Genomic DNA, 19027 nt, shown 5'->3' on the forward strand with positions numbered 1-19027 from the left:
TTTTTTTATATTTTAATTCTTGTTACCACATAATTTTGGTTTCGCCCTAGACTTTGTGTATTCGTTTGCTTGAATCTACTGTTCCACATTTTGCTAAGACTCAGAACATGTCAAACATGGAAGTATATATTAATTTAAAGATATGATAATACTTATTTATTTCAATAAACATGTTTATCATTCACAATAATGATAAAAATAACTTAAAAATAATATGTTGACGAACATATATATTGTCAGGAATCCAAAAACACATTTCAAATGTCAACTTTGACACTCAATTTTCAGTGACTACCAAAATATCTGAACAACCCACAATTTATGGACAAGATACTAACATCTTAATTTTAAAATCAAGATGATATTATCCCTTTTACATGTAGAATTCATAATTGAAAATCGACAATATTAGATATATAGATATTTAATATAAACCTGTGTGAGCTCATTTAGGTCCACCTTTAAATAGGTTGACAAAATTTCAACCCAACTCATTTAAATTGTTTGGTAGTATTGGCCAATCGACGGACCCAACTCAAATCGATAGGTCTAATCACAACGATCATTTACCTTATTTTATTCAAATAATTTATAAATATAAACCGCCAAAAAATGTTGGTTGAAATTTTTTTTTATTTAAACACATAAATTCTAGCCATCAGTTATAAGTAAAGAGATTTAAAAATTAGAAATTTTTTTTTATAAAAATAGAATATTATAATAAATTTTTTAACCATATTTTATTAAAGTAATTTTAAATATAAACCTTTGCAAAAAAATATTTTTTAAACTCATAAATTATAGCCAACGTCACAAAAAAAATAAAATAACGAGGACATGAAAAAAAAATAATAATACATCAAAAAAAATTCACAATTCAACAATGAACTATTTCTAAACTTTAATTAATTGAATTGACATAATGAAAAGAAAAATAAAAAAACTAAATCATTGGATTAAAATTAATATATTGTAATGTGGGTAGACAACAATAAAATCAAACAATTAATAGTAACATCATAATTTTAATATCAAGATGATAATCTCCCCTTTATATGATGAATTCATGATTGAAAAGCGATAATAGTAGATATATTGATATTTAATACAAACTGGTCCGGTCTCATTTAGTCCCACCTTTAAATAGGTTGACAAAATTTCAACCAAACACACTTAAATTATTTGACGATGTGGGCCAAATAGACGAACCCAACCCAAATTGACAGGTCTAATCACAACGATCTTTTACCGTGTTTTATTCAAATAATTTATAAATATAAACCACAAAAAATGATGGTTCAATTTTTTTTTATTTAAAAAAATAAATTCAAGCAAATTGTAACAATTAAAGAGATTTAAAAATTAGAAGTTTTTTTTTTTATATAAAAATGGTATATCACAATAAAGTTTTTAACCATATTTTATTAAAGAAATTTTCTTTTGCAAAAAATATTTTTAAAAATTAATAAGTTATAGCCAAAGTCACCAAAATAAATAATGAGGAAATGAAAAAAAATATTAATAAGACATAAAAAAAATTCATAATTCAACAATTAACTATTTTTAAATTTTAAGTAATTTACTTGACGTAAGAAAAGTAAAATAAAAAAATCTAAATCATTTTATTAAAAATAACATATTATAATGTGAGTAGACATAAAAGATATCAAATACTAATTTACATAATAAAAAATAAATAAATAAATCTAAAGTGATAATGTGGTTAAATAACATTAAAAACAAGCAATTAATAAGATATACAACATTAAAAACAAGTAATTAATAAAATAAGTAATTAATAAGGACAGAAATGAAAATTCACATATAAAGTCGTATATAGATATAGATAATAGATACGGAGCTGACCAAGTTCTTAAGATGGGCAATATATATAATGAAGCTGTGGGCATGCGATTATCGGCGGGGTGGCGGCTGATCGATCGATGAACGGAGGTAAAAATTTGAAATGCAAGCTCCGAAACTCACAACTTTGCTGTGCGAGTCTCTCACTATCAAGCAGGCAAAGCAAATTCATTGTCAAATACTTATCAACGGTGATAGACATATCGAATCACTTTTAATTCGGCAAACCCTCAATTCTGCTGCCCATTGTTCTCCAAGAACTATTCATTACGTTGAATCAATCCTCAAGTACATGCAAACCCAGGATGTTTGGCCCTCATCATTCACAATCCGGCATCTTTCGCAACATGGGCAATATCAGGAGGCCTTTTCTCTCTATGTTCGGAGGCATGGTTCAGGATTTATTCCGAACACATATGCTGTGTCGTCGGCGTTGAAGGCTTGTGGAAAGGTTTTATATAAAGTGGGTGGAGTCATGATACATGGGCAAATGCAAAAGTTGGGTTTCTGCGACGTTGTCTTCGTTCAAACCGCTCTTTTGGATTTTTATTTGAAAGTGGGCGATTTGGAGATCGCACGGAAGGTATTCGATGGAATTGCCGGGAAAAATGTGGTTTCTTGGAATTCAATGCTAGCTGGGTACGCTAAATATGGCCAACTGGATATGGCGCATAGTTTGTTTGATGAAATGCCTATGAAAGATGTAATATCTTGGAATTCAATCGTTTCAGGGTATGTGAGAGCGAAAAACATGGAGCAGGCGTACGAGTTGTTTCGCCAAATGCCGGAGAGGGATTTTGCTTCTTGGAATGCGATTATTACTGGCTACATAGATAGTGGGAAACTGGAATTAGCACGTAGTTTTTTTGACGCAATGCCACAGAGAAACACCATTTCTTATATTCAGATGATCTCCGCATTCTCCAAATACGGATATGTGGAGTCTGCCAAAGAGCTTTTTGATCAAACGGGTAAGAAAAATGGGCTTTTGTATAATGCCATGATAGCTTGCTTTGCTCAAAATTACAGGGCAAAAGACGCCATACAGTTGTTTGATGATATGCTACGGCAGAATATTAATCCGCGGCCTGATAAAATGACGTTAGCTAGTGTTATTTCTGCATGCGCTGAATTAGGAGATTTGAAGTTAGGCATTTGGATTGATTCATACGTGGTGGAACAGGGGATTGTAATGGACGACCATTTGGTAACTTCTTTTATCGACTTATACTCAAAGTGTGGCATCATAGACAAAGCCTACGAGCTTTTTAATGGCTTGCACAAAAAGGATGCAGTTTCTTATACTGCAATGATTTTGGGTTGTGGCGTAAATGGTAGGCCAAGAGACGCCATCAAGCTGTTTGAGGAGATGTTGGATGCTGAAGTTACCCCCAACCAAGTCACTTATACTGGAATTTTAACGGCTTATAATCATGTTGGTTCGGTAGAAGAAGGATACAACTGTTTTTTGTCCATGCAAAAGCATGGGGTTTTTCCATCTGTGGATCATTACGCGATTGTTGTTGATCTTTTGGGTAGGGCGGGGCGATTGAAAGAGGCTCATGAACTGATTAAGAAAATGCCTATGCGGCCTCATGCAGGAGTATGGGGAGCATTGCTTCTTGCTTGCAGTGTGCATAAAGATGTGGAACTTGCGGAGGTTGCAACCAAGAATTGTTTTGAGCTAGAGCCCGACAGCAGTGGCTATCAATCCCTTCTCGCCAATATCTACGCCTCCACTGACCGGTGGGATGATGCTGAAAAATTGAGGAGGTCTATCCAAGACAAGGGATTCATCAGGACACCGGGTTCTAGTTGGACGGATTGTGTCCAAACAAACCTATTTGCATCAGATGGGGCGTTTTAGACCATTAAAATTTTCATACCGTAGGATGTATATGTCAGCTTAGGACAAAATTTTACTCTTTTTTTTTTTTGGAAAAAATATGTTCAAGATTTTAGAAATTTGCTTCGCATCGTGTACAAGTTCAATGTAATATAATTAAGCTGTCGATATTCATTGTGAAACCACGTATTGGAAGAAGAGCTTCCTCCTTTGTCTTCTCAGCTTCAATTATTGGTCCAAATATTTAATTTATAAAGTAATTTTTGTAATATGTGACAAAGTTTAAAAGGTCCACATATAATTTTGTACAATTTTTCATCTTGTCACGCACCTAAATTTCAGTGCAAATCATTTTTTGTTAGAGCCCACTAAATTTGTCATGTCTAGGAAAAGAAAAGATAATTTTCTGAAGTTCAATTATTTTGTCAAGAATAAAAATATCAATATCTTAAATGATTAAAAAATCAATATATTAAACACAAATTTAAGTTCCTGAGTTTCAATTCTACAATTTATTCCCTGATAATAATAATAATGGAGAAGATAAAAATTGATAAGAAATGCAAAACTACCACCGAAACTGATGCATGCAGCCTAGATTTAGGATTATTTAATTGATTAGTTTGTTATTTAGATTAGATTCTATAAACTAATTTTTTTAAACCAGATTCTATTAACTAATTACTTTCCTTAGTTAAATAATTTTCAATTACGTCTGGATTTTGTTAATTAGTTAGTTTTCTATTTAAATTAGATTTTCTAGTCAAGTTCGTCTCTTTGTTTCATTTAACGTTTATTCAAATTTTATAAAAAAATTAAAATTATAAATTATTATATTCTCAATTTATAAAGATTTAGAAAACCTAACACCTGTTAAAAACGAAAAACGTATTAATAATAAAATAAAGAATGGTGATTCATAGAAAATGTTAGGATCGGTTTAGGATTCCATAAAAAAAAAGTTTTTCATGGTTAGGTTAACGACAGATGAGACTGTTTTTTTTCCCTAAACTGATTAGTCAAGTAACTTTACTTTAAAGTGCGAAAATAACCAGAATTAATGTAATGAATATTTTGATCAAACTGATATACAAGACATCAAACCGATAAAGAAATTATGTGTCAAAACTGATATAAGAAAGCAGATAAATGAAAAGCAAGTTTATTTCTGGAAGTTCGATATCAAATTTATTTAAGTCTCTCATTCATCAATTTTCGGAAGTTTTCATTAAAAAACTTTTATTTATACAAACTCAGTCTAGTTGAAATCATACTTTCTGTTAGAACTCTTATCATTCTTAGTCAGTCAAGACGACAAACTTGGTGATCTATGCTAATGATCAACCAGATGACAAGCTTGATAATCTACTCTAACTTCTACAACTTTTTATCATCATCATCTGAATTGAATTAGTCTTAAAGGTTGAGTCTGGATACAACAATCCGTTGATGTAAGGAGAGAACGCTAATCATTGGTGATTTGATATGGCATTTAAGTCGTGCTTTGATGCTTCTTGATTGAGCTGATAAGACGGTGTAGCGTGAGCATGGAGATGAATGCTTCTCTACTTGCGAGATTGAACATCTATGGTGATGGAGAACTTTGGTGCATTCTTGATAATATTGATTGGACTTTTTTTGTATTATTGATCACTCTCTTTCATCTTATGGATTTCTTCCCTCTTTATAACAGCTTTCTACTATAATTATATTTGATATTATCAAACTCTATACCGTTGCTGCATTAAGCGTTTTTTGTCATTTGCATTCAACTATATTCACATTTTAAAGTTCATCGGTTATGGATTTTTTGAATTTGTTGCTTGTAATCGATAACTTGTTTATGAAATATTTATAGCTTATCAGTTCTTTGTTTACATCAAAATCATTTGATTTTCCTATTTCTTTCACAAATCAGATGAGGCAATCGTCGACATTATGCGAAAATCGGTGCTTCGACATTGAAAATCCTCAGTAGTTCAAATGTAATGCTCTGCTTCTCAAGTTGTGGAGGATTTTCGGCGCATGAACACTTATTTTGCGCAATATCATTGACTGTGCGTTGTTCAATTGTTGAGTAGTTAAGATAAAATGAAATGATGAAACGAAAATACGAGTTTTCAGCATTGAAATTGTTAATATCCCTAAATTAAGATTCAAACAATAGTGATATCTACTCATCTTCTACTTTTAAGGGCAGTTGAAATACTTTACTACCTTTTTTTTTTTAAAAAAAAAAATAATAATAATACTTTACTGGCATCAGCATTTTCACTCTCTTCTGTCGGCACTCTTGGTCCATACTTCACTCAACCTCCCCCAAATTCTGAAGAACACAAACCCTAACTTCTGTGAGTCTCTGGAAAAATGTTCAAATATGACCCATCCACCTTCACGCTTCACTCGATTTACTCAATTCCATGTCTAATTACCTTTGTGGCCATTTTCTCAGCTCCCCATTTCGCGCTCTCAGTCACCGACAAGCCCCAGTTTGGTTCCGATTTTGTTCTCATAGGTGACGCCAAATTCACAAACGACTCCTCTATTGTTCAGCTCACCGACCCAATAATTTCTTCTCCGAGCTCTGGATTTCTTTTTCGGAAAAGGCCCATTAAGTTTTTCAACTCATACTCGAAGTCAAGAAAGCCAGTTTCGTTTTCCACGGACTTCAGCTTCTCGATTTCACCTCAGAACGGTGATGGTCTCGCGTTTTTGGTTGTTCCCAGAAGCATGTTGGCGAGATTTTCGAAAGGAGGTTTTGGGGTTCTTGAGGAAAGGAGGTTTCTTGGGGTGGAGTTTGACACTTCGGTTGACGAGGATGTGGGAGATTTCAATGAAAATCATGTTCGCGTTGATGTGGGTGGTCTTTATTCTGTGAAAACTAGCAATGTGTCATCGGTTAATTTGGTTTTAAATAGTGGGATGAAGTTGCATTCGTGGGTTGATTACGATTCAAGCTCCAAAAGGATAGAGGTTAGATTGGCTAAATTTGGTGGTGCTAGGCCGTATGATCCTCTGTTGGTTTATGGGATTGATTTGGGTGAAATGTGGAAAAATGAAGAAGTTTTTGTGGGATTGGGTTCATCTAGTGGAAAGACGAGGCAGACCAGTTGTGTGTATTCATGGAAGTTCAGGACAAGGAGTGTTCCTTCTTGGCTGCATTCGCAACCGTTGGATCCATGGGCATTTTCCCAAGAGCAAGAGGAGAAGAGATTGGCGCAAAAGAAAAGGATCTGCGCTTTGGGTTTTCTTTCTGGATTGGTTTTCATCATTGGATGTGGAGCGCTGCTGGCATTAATTGTTCTTTTCTTGTGGGCATTATTTGAAAATAGCCTGGAGACAATACTGACAATCCCCGCAAAGTGCACGGTGCATTCAGGGGGTTTTAGTTATGAAAAGATCAATGTAGTTGTTGACAACTCGAGTGATGCTAAGAATTAGATATGTATTTCTCTTCTTAAAGCTTTGTAATATAACCTGCTGGAGCATTCAGTTCTGGATGATTGCAGCTTTGAATGTATAGTTGTCTTTGACTTCTTATTTATATCCCTTTTGCTCCCTAAATCCCTGAAGATAATCTGATCAGTGTTTCCTTGATGGATAGGCCATTTTGTTTAATTTGATACTTACACCACTGCTAACATGGTATGAATTAGATTGTGCTACTTTTTTCTGGATGGAATATAAAGTGCTTTTTTTGGATTGCTGAGAGTCAACAGAGATTAGTTTCATGTTGCGCGTGTGGTTATTATAAATATGCTGAGAGATAAATGAACTATGCACAAAGTTATCATTCTCATTTCAAGAACTACTTAATCTAAGTGTATGGCGTAATGGAATTGTTTCTTTTCAAGGGAAAAGACAGCCTTAGAAAATCTACCTTTTGATAAAGATGGTTTCCAACCGTATCATAAATTATTCTGGCTGCAGAAACTTGCAAAATTAAGCTGAACTCGATCGCATCAATATTCTGGGAAGAAATATGTATGACTACACAATGACATTTTTTTATATTAATTTAACCATCTTTATTTGTCCACACGCATGAAATATTTCTCCACTGTATACAGGTTAATTTTAAAATATTACTAGTAGTTTTGAAAAGNCATAATCTAAAAACATGTTTTATATCGAAATACAATACCGAAAAAATAGAAACAAACTAAATACACACGTCATGGGGATCTTGAGTCTCATCGTATTTGTTGTCGGCGTCGATCGTTGTCGCCTACGTGTCGTGCATGTACAGTTAAGATTGAGACATAGACTTAACTCAATTTCAAAAGTTAGCTCAAGGAGGGAGAATTGTCCAAGTTCATCTATAGAACTCTCAAAGACTTAATCCGACGAATGTGGTACATTTAACACACACTTTTCACTATTAGAAATGAACATTTGAAGTCCGAAGTTTACAAGACATTATCGGTTGACTCATATGGCAGTCCAACATATAACCGTGAGCCTTGTCTCTGATATCATGTTAAGATTAAAGTTTGGACCTAACTCAACATCAAAAGGTAGCTCAAAAGGAGGATTGTCAAGTTCATATATACAACTTTCAAGAATTTAATTCAGCTGATGTGAGATATTTAATATACCTCTCACGTTCAAGAATGAATATCTGGAGTACGAAGTTTACAAAATATTATCGGGTAGCTTATAGACCGTCCAAAACATAACAATGAGCCTTGTAGACTAAATCGTCTTTGAATGAATCGTTTCATGGGAATTGAGTCACTATGGTCTTATATTAAATCATCACGCAAGCTTGAATCATTTGCTGGATCCGAATCATGTACGTGAATAAACTACTTCATGGAGTCTGGGAACCCATTCATCCTACGGAAACTTAATCAAACTCTTCGCATATACAAAGGAATTTTAGTTTGTAAAATACTTCAAAATGTCGGCATGCATGGCCGTCGTCATTGATATGTGCTACTAATGTGCAATGTGTGTGCATGTCTACTGCGCCTCTTTCAACTTGGTTTATATTAAAATTTTGACGATTTTACGATCTATTCCCCTAATAAATTTATAAATTATGCTCCCCTAATAAATTTATAAATTATGCTATAACATAATAATATTTTTTCAGTGTCTAATCTATAAATTCTCATTCGATTTTTCAGCTACAACGGAGAACTATGCAAAACGTTTACCGTCGCACCGTCCATTTGTGGTGCAAATACTAGGCGGAATCCTGAGACTGTGACTCATAGTATAAGGATTTATATAGAAGCTATGGAATCTCATATGGCAGAGTCTTCGACGTTGTATAAGGAAGATTCAATACCGGAACCTCCTTCTCCACATGAGATTAACACCATGTTTAAGTTGGTCAACAGGGGTCCAAGAAAAGGGATGATGTACGGACTTGGGACGATGGGATCTACGTTATATCCCAAGGCCATGACTCCACGTCAACGTGGGTCTGTCGTTGGTGGGACATCTTATACGGAGAAGACAACAAAACTACGTACGAGATGATATAGTTGCAGAATTGTGAGAGGTGGACGGACTAACGAAGGAGTCTTCTCAAGCCACACAAGAGGCTAGAGAAGCTCGTGCTGAGTCCGAGGGATGTCTACACTGGAGGAGTCGATACGTCTCTTCATTGCCGGCATGACACACAGATCACCTACGCAGCTCCTCCTTGTTGACTTCTGCGGCAGCATCGCCAACCATGGCAGCCACCTCATAAACAAAACCGTTGCTAATTTAGCAATGATTTATCAGTATCGTCGCTGGATTCGGTGACTATGGATTTCGCAACTGATTTGAAAACCGTTGCAAAAATCATCGCGAATGCCTCAGTTTTTTTGAGTGATAAAAAATGTAAACAAATTTCAAGGTTTATTAACTATATTTGGGTGTGTGTGATTGTGCATACGTGCATACATATACACATACATACAATTTTAGAACATAAAAATTACCATCATCTTTGTTAGGTTTACTTTCAATCTCCCATTTTCTTCTCCGAAGTGAAATAGAACATCATCTTCTCATTTTTATTTTCTTCCTCTCAAAATATATTTTCCTCCCTTTTCATTTCCCCAACAATATTACGACATTTTACTCAAACTTTCACAATTTTCCAGAAATACGTAATTATCAATTTCTTAATAATTTTATCAAACAATTTTTATCATAATTTGACAATATAATAGCATATCTTTTCAGTAAAACACCACATGTTTTATTTCCCCATAACTCATACAATCTCCAGACAGTAGGTCTTACAAATCCGTTTTCAAAAATTTATGTTACCCCCCATGTCCATGAGAAGGTCGAAGCCATGGCATGCCCTTTTTCTTAAATGACCCCTGCAAAACAAGCTCAGGCGAGGCTATTCTACCTCTCATTTTATCGACGTTAACGGCTAATTATCTTCGCTTCATGCCTTTTATGAATAGAAGGAAGTAAATGAAGCTGCCTTTGTCCACTCTTTAGTGACTAACCGAAACCACAAAGCCGAAATACATGACAACTTTTTGTTTGCTTGTTTACGCAGAAACAACAAATATGCTGTCACACTCTGACCATAATTCCATTATAATGTGGGGATATCAACCATTCCATCATCCCATAGATACGGCCAAACAAAGCTTGAATCTACTACACAACATTGACATTTTAAGTCATAGACATTAATGTCCATATAGAAGTTCTGAACCAACCAACAAGAAGAATGGAAAGAAAACATATGATGTGAACCTTGCAGCAAGAGAGAAATCAGCCAGATACCAGTTTTACAACAATGCAGAGTAAATTGAGAAGTATAAGAGGAACTCGTAAGTATTGAGTTGCATATATGAGACCAAGAATCTGCCCCTTGAATGAATTTCTCTTAACCCCCGAATACTCTTGGAAACTCCATCCTCTGGGGGCAAGGAATCGATCCTCATTTAATATGGCCAGTGCATTTGCAAGAAGCAGGCAGCCTTCCAGCAGCGTCCACAGCCCCATTTCCTGCAGCATGTAATGATTTATAAATTCTATTTTCTAAATTCCCTCTAACGTCAATAAAATTTTCTCTAGTTTCCTTAAAACAGTTGGACAAACATATTTTAGAAAGAGATATGTATGATGATTCAGTTCACACATCAGGTAGTTCAATATCAGAGGAGCATGTAGAGATTATTGTGATTTACTCTACCAGAGCTATGATAACTTGAGCTGCTCTTCGACACAGAGTTAGGATCCAATAATAATTAACTTTTCACACGTAATGGAATAGTGCAATAACCCAACAGCTGTCGATAGCTCTCTCTCTCTCTCTATATATATATATATCTTGATAAGATCCACATAACATAAAAGAAGAATTAAAATGAAGATCATACTTGCTAAATCATAAACGTGCATCAAGCAAATGAATCTTAGATAAGACGCAATAAGGCATAAGGTAAAGCTTCCTCCATTCAAAATGGTTGCACTATGACAGATGATATAAGCAATATCACAAGTTCAGAAAAAACAAAATAAGAAATAAGCACAGGCACTTTAGCACTTAATTAGACAACATTAAAATATTCTTATTATTCAGCATTTAATTCAAAAATGACTTTAAATCTTTCAGAGTTAAAGCATATTCCACAACTGATTCATAAATTGGGATTCTTTCACACTTCGATGAATTTCAGATCTTAAATATATCAGACATAAATTTCTTTCCGCACTCCCTTAAAACCAAAATACTAGAGCATTCTCAATTCGAACCACAAAAGCCGAAATTGAAATGGTTCTTTCAATCCGGCAAACAGTAAGTTCAGTTTTCGAGGTTCTAGATCAGTAATTTATTTATGAATCAAGCTGAGATACATCATCTTAAACCATAAACAGGAGTTTCTAACTGATATTGACAGGAAAACAAGAACTTAAAAACACAATTCAAACAAAAGGGAACTTCCAAAGTCGATCACTGAGATGAAAAAAATTTAAACTTGTTATTGGGTTTATTTCTACACAATGAAGCATATCATTAATCTTGTATGTTTGCGGCTTCAGCAAAATAATGTCAAAAGGCCGAAGATGACTGGATCGGTGCAAAAAACTCTAATTTAGGGTTTTTCTTCCCAATTTTCGGAGCATGAAATTTATATTTCCTTCAAGTACAATTCATCACCAAAAAAAAAATTTGTAATAAAAACATGTTCGCTTGACAGCACCAGATTTAGAAGTGGCCATCTTCGAATGAGTTAATCAGATCCACGAATTGATAAACAAAAACACATCTCATCAGAGTAAATTTCAGCTAACCTTTTCAAACTGCGGGACAAAATTTGGCGTTGGATCTTCGTTTTCTGATTAACTGAACTGTGTGAAGTATTCGCCGAGCATTTCTTCTCCAAAATTGTTTTGACCTTTTTTCTTTGTATATTTATTTCAGTGTATATGATATGAGTCGGGTCAAACAATGGGTTGGGTCCGATTTATTTCAAAACATTAGTCATATAATCTATATATATATATATACACACACTAATCTTGTGTATAGAAGTTTGAGAAATTAGCAGTATTATAAATATAATATCAAAATTATAGGAAAGAGGGCTTCAATATATCAAACTTGTATGGAAAAAACTTGTGTGAGACGGTCTCATGAGTCGTATTTTGTGAGACAGATCTCTTATTTTAGTTTTCCATGAAAAATTATTACTCTTATTTGAGTCATCTATGAAAAATTATTACGGTCTCATGTTTTCTCTTGTTTTCTTGATTGATACATAATTACTATCTATTATAATAAGAAATTATATAAATTGAAAATTTGGAAATCATTTGCAAATAAATATTTAGATATGAACTTTTCGGTTTTATGATTTTAGCATCGATTTTATTTAAAAAAATTACACAAATTAATGAGAAAAGTAATTAATTAATAACTGTTCTTTGAATAATACATTATGTTTCATATTTCCAATAGTAATTAGGCAAAAACTTGTGTGAGACGGTCTCACGGATCGTATTTTGTGAGACAGATCTCTTATTTGTGTCATCCATGAAAAAGTATTACTTTTTATGTTAATAGTATTACTTTTTATTTTGAATATCGGTACGATTGACTCGTCTCACAGATAAAAATTCGTGAGACCGTCTCACAAGAGACATATTCTAGTAATTTCATATAGTATAATATAGATTGTTTTTTTTAAAAGTGTCCCCAAGTTTGAATATTTCACTAGAAATTATTATGAATAGAGAATTTTAAATTTTATTTAACAAATAAACTTATGTCTTCGAATAAATTAAATTGTCACTATTTTGTCACATCTCAATTAAATTGGGCTTGGCATGTAAAATCTATATATCTAAAAAAAAATTTATTTCCGAATATAAAAAAAGAAAAAATAAGTAAAAAAATTATTATTTCTATTATACAATTATAATTATTATTGTATACTTGCTACCGAGATTTGTTCATAAATTAAATTTTTAATGTAAAATATTATTTTAAAAACATTTTTGCATAAAATAAAATTATATTATAATAATTGTTTCTCAATCAACTATTTCATTTGAATTTTTTTTCCTTTTTACTTTATTTTTCGTAAAAATAAAAATGCATATAAGAACTTTTAAAAAGATTAATAGCAATGATATAACATAAAATATCAATAATGATGATTATTAAACATCAAGGCTCAAACTAGAGTTATCCAAGATGACAAATGCAGAAATAAATAACAAAATATTTCAAATACCGAAAAAAAAAAGAAACTCAACATGGCGGCGGCGGTGGCGGTGGATGACAGGGTGATCGCGATGGAAGATGCAATGGAGGCGGTGGAGGGATCGGTTGATTTATCTTATAATGATGACCTCTATTGACCATTGGTGGCGGAGGCAATAGTTTCCGACCTCCAGATCTTTTCTGATTACCAGGAGGAATTGGCCACTTTCTAGCACTACCACCACATCTCACCGCCGTCTTCAGCGAGGAAGAGTCAACATTATCGCCGGAATCTTCAAAAACTCCCGGCACCATTCGTGGGATAACGTGCGAGGAGTTCTTCTCTGCGCAGGCCGTGGAATTAATCAGTTCGTGTATGAGCAAGAATGCTAGCACAAAGAAATGTGCTCTTGCTGTCATTTTTTTATTGCTGCTCGATCACGAAATTCTCACCATCTCGTAGGTCTTAAATATTAAAATTATTTGAGACCGGGCTTGTAGCACAGTGGTCTCACCCTTGTCAGAATAGCCAATTTCCTCAGATTCGATCCTTTCTAGTTGTAATAAAAAAAAATATTAAAATTATTTTAAATTTTATTATTATAAATATAAATTATGGTTTTGAAATTATTGGAGGATATTAAATATGTCCCTACCTTAACGCTGCAAGTTAATATGTGGTGAGCTCGCATGCATTTATCAGTACCTAAAACTTCGGAATTTTTCCATTTGATCGCGTTCGGACGAGAGGATTAATTCGAACCGTAGGTAGGTCTTTTGGTAATATATTTGTCTTTTTGTTGCACTTTCGATTTTTGTAGTGTGGAGTTTACAAATGTGATCAAATTTACGAAATTTTTTTTCCCAAATATATAGATTTCAAATTCTTTATGTATGCTTAAGGAAATAATTTTGTAATTATATATTTTACTTTGAAATATTTTTATTTAAAATTGGAAAAAGAAAAAAGATAAATGATGACCACTGCAAACGTATGAATGGTCCGTTTCATTGCCTCGATATGATCTTTTTGAGATATTTATCTGTACAGACAGACAGAGAGTAGGGTCCCGAATCATTAATTTATGTAAAACACATTTTCTCGGACAAAGATTCGAAGTCCCGATAAGAAATTGCGTTTTCACAATATAAAGGTCAACAAATACGATTATTATTTTCATAATTTTCAAAATGTCAACATTCAAATACGTGTTTTCAATTTCACAATTTTCAAAATATTGATTTGGCAATTAGCAAATAGTACTTAAAATTTTAAATTAGATTATTATTAACACTATACATTGAAATTGGCGATGTAGTTTATGTAGACTGATGTCGATTGATTTTGAGTTAATGTTGACGGATCATGTAGACTGCTTCTTTAGTTCAAGTCATGTGGATTGATGTCGATTGGTTAGTTTACGTCTATAGGTGTTAACTATATTTTAATTGCACATTTATACATATTTATGTGTGTGTGATTAGCATGGTCGTGATTGTGTGTAAATGAAATAAGTAAAATCGTCAAACATGAGATTTAAAACTTTTCTCGCAACTACTGATCGTGATCACACTTTCCGAATTCCAAGTCAAGAAATATTAAGAACAAATAATTGACTAAGTAAATAAAAAAAGAACTCGGAAATTCATTATCGTAAGATGCAAAAAATAAAAAATAAAAAAAATCATGTCAAATTATTTTAAAAGAGAAAATCGACTGTTTTATTTTTCAAATAATTTTATTACAGAAATTATATATCCTTCAATGGTGCGACAACCATCCCCCCCCCGGTAGTACTACCTTCATGGACTCCCTCAAAAGCCTGAACTCGGAAAAAAAAATCTACAAAACTTATTTTAAATCAGTCAGTTTTAATTTTCAATTTATTTTAATAAGAGTAATTATATTAAAAATAAATAAATTAAGCACACACACACACACACACACACACACACACACACACACACACGTGTGTGTGTGTGTGTGAGAATTTGACAAATTTGAAATTCGCTCTTTCATTTTTAGTTTGTTATAAATCAATATAATGGGTTCAAATCTAACTGAGATGAAGTCAATTTAAATTTATTTTCTCAAATTCAAAAAATTCAATCTGAACGCAATCTAATATATGCCGCTTTAATTAGAATGATACTTTCAAAAATATTTTGTTACAGAATGTATTTTTAAAAATCAAGGGATTATGAGTACTCAGTAATCATTATTTTATATTCATTCCTTGAGGAAAAAATTTCAATTACAACGCAACTTTAGTAGAATACATAAATATTGTTGGATTTGATAATTTTATGAAGAGTAGGTCTCTTGTGAGACGGTCTCACGAATTTTTATCTTTGAGACGGGTCAATCCTACCGATATTCACAATAAAAAGTAATACTCTTAGCATAAAAAGTAATAATTTTTCATGGGTGACTCAAATAAGAGATCCGTCTCACAAAATACGACCCGTGAGAACATCTCACACAAGTTTTTGCTTCTTACGAAAGTAACAAAAAATTTATTAAACTACTATACTCGATTATACAAACTATTTTTATGTAGGCAGCAATATTTGTCCATTTCAGAAAAATGTGAAAGGTTTTGAAAAAAATGAATTATATTATTAATTTCAATTATTATTTTTGATAAAATAACAAACGGTAAGGTCCAATTACATGTCAAATCAATATGGGCCGCAAGCCAAGCCCACTTGTCATCGAAGCCCATGAGACCTTGTCTACCTGCAGGTCTTCTTTGGTCAAGTTTCTTCTGTTCTGTCGGAACACAAGCAGTTACTAAAATTCGGGAAATTGGAGAAGGGCGAAATGGCTTCCACCAAAAACCCTAAGAAAGCCAATCTTTTGGACCATAACTCAATCAAACACATTCTCGACGAGTCTGTGAACGAGGTTAGCTACCGCTCACTCGCAGAAGCACGCATTTGATGAATACTTTCTTTTGCATTTTGCGTTCTTTTTTGGGATTTTTTTGGTTCTGATCTGTGGATTTCGGGGTTGTAGATTGTGACGAGCAAAGGGTATCCGGAGGATGTGAGGATGAGTAATATTAGGTTGCTGATTGGGATGATCATCATCGCCGTAGCTCTTTTTGCTCAGTTCTACAATAAAAAGTTTCCTGAGAACAGGAATTTCCTCATCGGTTGCATTGTATTATATCCTTTTTCATTGGAATTTGAATTTGGAATGCAATTGAGGAGTGGACTCGTGAATTGGCTCAACTATTTTATGATGATTCTCGTCCTACGAAAATCTACGGTTATAAAACTTGAATTTTGACAAGAATTTTGGATTTTGAGTTTTCAAAAACTGCACTGACAAGTGCTAGGGTTATTGTATGTTTTTTCTGTTTAATTGTTTTTAGAACAAATATGAACTTTTTGGGCGGTTTTGGGTTTTTGGGAATGAAGATGCCCATTGATTGATTTATTCTTGTATTGAGGAACATATGAATGTGGTGAGCACTTAAGCTTTTGATGTTTTGTGGTCTCAAAAACATTGCTTGTTAAATCTTTGACACTGGCAAGTATATTGTATTCAATGGGATATTACAATTTATAATATATGTGAAGGAAAAGAACGCAATCCTATTCACCTATCCTCCAAATGTAAGTTATATCGGACCTCTCTTTGTCGAATTGACACTTGCTTGCATATCTTTAAGTTGTGGCTTAAATTATGTTTCAGCAGATTGGAATGGAGGTATGCACATATATCTGATAACCTACTAGATCATATCTATTTTAGTTGTGTTCTGGATTATTCGATTGCTTGTATGTTGATATGTCGTACATAAACAACTTCTTCTCGTTTTTTTAGCCTCCATGTATTTGAATGGAATTTATTATATTACCATGTTTATTTAATTATTCTCTGGTGACAGCAAATGCAATACTCTTATAGGCATTAGATCAAATTTAGCCTTTTAGGACACTTTCTGTTTTTTCTCTTAGAATCAATGCTGGTGTTTTTTCCATTTTTAGTTTTTCAGTATCGATTGTTTGGATTGGCTTTGCTTTAAAGCATCTTGTGGTAAAAATGGGGAGGAATTATTTACAATGACACTGTGGATCAATTGAAAGGGGTGTGATGTAGCATGTTTGAGGGTAAAAATTGCAGAGGCTCAAATATTTGTTGTGAAGTCTAGGGATATATAGCATCTGGTCGTCTTGGGAGTGTAATGACATTGTTTGCACTCTCTTCTATTCTTTCCATTTTTCATTGTTCAAGCTCTTTTACAAGAAGCCATATTCTTGATTTATGATACGATTTTGGGAGACAGACATAGGTTTCTTTTGTAGGGAAGTGACGATGAATTTCATTTTGTAATTGTACCTGATGAAATAAAGGCCAGAAGCTTGTTACCCAAGTGAACAAGCCTCTCGTGAACATCAGGAATATATCGGCATCATTTTATGAGCCTCTTGCTTTTCTGTGACAAAAGGTTCTGCAAATGATGGTACATTAGATTGAGTCAATTTAATTACAGTGGTTGTTAGGTCGTTACATCAGGACTCACAGTCCCCTTCCTTTTACTTTGTGCTGTTGGAGAATATGAGAGCTGTCATGTGTTTCTTAAATTTGGATAATCCAGATTAGTTTTCCAGATTCTATGTCTGCGATGGTTGGTGAGTATGATTGACCAGACTAGATCGCTTAAACCTGATGAAAAAATGTCATAATTAAAGCTTCTTACCCATTTTACAAGTTTCTCATAGAATCAGAACTTTACTGGTAGTTGACCCTTCGTGTTAACTACCAGATGTTTAGTGATGTTGTGATGCTATGCAGTGTTACATAGTAAAGACTGTTTCATTTCCCTGATTTTCCTGTTTTATGGCCAATCTCTTATACAAGGACAGAATTTCTGCCTACGGTGATTTATTTTAGCATGATATTACCCAAGTTATTACCGCTTAGATTAGCAATGGACTTTGCCTGCATTGAATATCTTAAATCATTTGTGCAAGCTGAACAATATGTGGAATTTGTTCTACAGGGGTCATTCATCACTACAGGATTGGTTGTCACATCAAAACTGCCAAGATTCTCAGATATGTATACCCTTATCATAGGGAGTGCTGATCCCCAGTCAATATCGGCAAAGCCTCCAGTTGAATTTACTAAAACTGTCACTCAGTGGTAAGCTATTGATTCCACCTAGGCACATATCGAAATTACGAAGGTTATTTTTTTTTTAAAAAAAAATCAATCTTTTGCATCCTACTTGTATTGATGTTTTTCTATGGATTACTTGTAGGTTTACCAAGGATGGAGTTCTGGTGGAGGGCTTATTCTGGAAGGACGTCGAAGGACTAATAAACGAGTATGCAAAAGAAGCTAAAAAGAGCAAATAGATCTATAGCTTATGATGTAATTTGGTGGATAATTTTTTGGACAAAAAAGGCCTCTGAAGATACCCAACATGGATTACAGCACTTGACTTGTGTTTCTCCCTTAAATGGGTATTATTATCTAACATTGAAAAAGAAAATTATCAGTGCTTCTGTTTGGAAAAAAGCTTTTTAATAGCTCATGCTTAAACGTTGATGACTACTTTAATGTAATGCACGTGCATACGTATCCAAACTACACTTTTGTCCTGGTACTGCGTATTCAAGCG

The 19027-nt window shown here is 33.5% G+C and overlaps 4 protein-coding genes and 1 non-coding gene across 5 annotated transcripts; 4 read left to right on the forward strand and 1 right to left on the reverse strand.

The window, feature by feature from the left end:
* Nucleotides 1-1901: 1901 nt before the first annotated feature.
* On the forward strand, nt 1902-3925 carry LOC140982305 (pentatricopeptide repeat-containing protein At4g22760). Its single transcript, XM_073448777.1, has one exon. The coding sequence runs from the start codon at nt 1967-1969 to the stop codon at nt 3728-3730; it is 1764 nt and encodes a 587-aa protein (XP_073304878.1). The 5' UTR covers nt 1902-1966; the 3' UTR covers nt 3731-3925.
* Nucleotides 3926-6076: 2151 nt separating this feature from the next.
* Nucleotides 6077-7150, forward strand: LOC140982912 (L-type lectin-domain containing receptor kinase VIII.1-like). The gene has a single exon (XM_073449694.1). It carries the CDS (start codon nt 6077-6079, stop codon nt 7148-7150), a length of 1074 nt encoding a protein of 357 aa, XP_073305795.1.
* Nucleotides 7151-10238: 3088 nt separating this feature from the next.
* Nucleotides 10239-12116, reverse strand: LOC140983163 (uncharacterized). Its single transcript, XM_073450090.1, has 2 exons — nt 11975-12116; nt 10239-10684 (listed from the first exon to the last, which is right to left on the reverse strand). Exon 2 carries the CDS (start codon nt 10679-10681, stop codon nt 10448-10450), a length of 234 nt encoding a protein of 77 aa, XP_073306191.1. The 5' UTR covers nt 10682-10684; nt 11975-12116; the 3' UTR covers nt 10239-10447.
* Nucleotides 12117-16120: 4004 nt separating this feature from the next.
* On the forward strand, nt 16121-18906 carry LOC140983664 (signal peptidase complex subunit 2-like). The gene is made up of 5 exons (XM_073450803.1): nt 16121-16296; nt 16408-16559; nt 16931-17012; nt 18404-18546; nt 18665-18906. The coding sequence occupies exons 1-5, from the start codon at nt 16213-16215 to the stop codon at nt 18759-18761; spliced, it is 558 nt and encodes a 185-aa protein (XP_073306904.1). The 5' UTR covers nt 16121-16212; the 3' UTR covers nt 18762-18906.
* Nucleotides 17748-17871, forward strand: LOC140983679 (small nucleolar RNA snoR74). The gene has a single exon (XR_012176472.1). It is a non-coding gene; the product is annotated as a small nucleolar RNA snoR74 (small nucleolar RNA).
* Nucleotides 18907-19027: the final 121 nt, after the last annotated feature.

Source organism: Primulina huaijiensis, chromosome 8 (assembly GCF_012295235.1).
Source record: "Primulina huaijiensis isolate GDHJ02 chromosome 8, ASM1229523v2, whole genome shotgun sequence".
NCBI classification, from domain to species: Eukaryota; Viridiplantae; Streptophyta; class Magnoliopsida; order Lamiales; family Gesneriaceae; genus Primulina; species Primulina huaijiensis.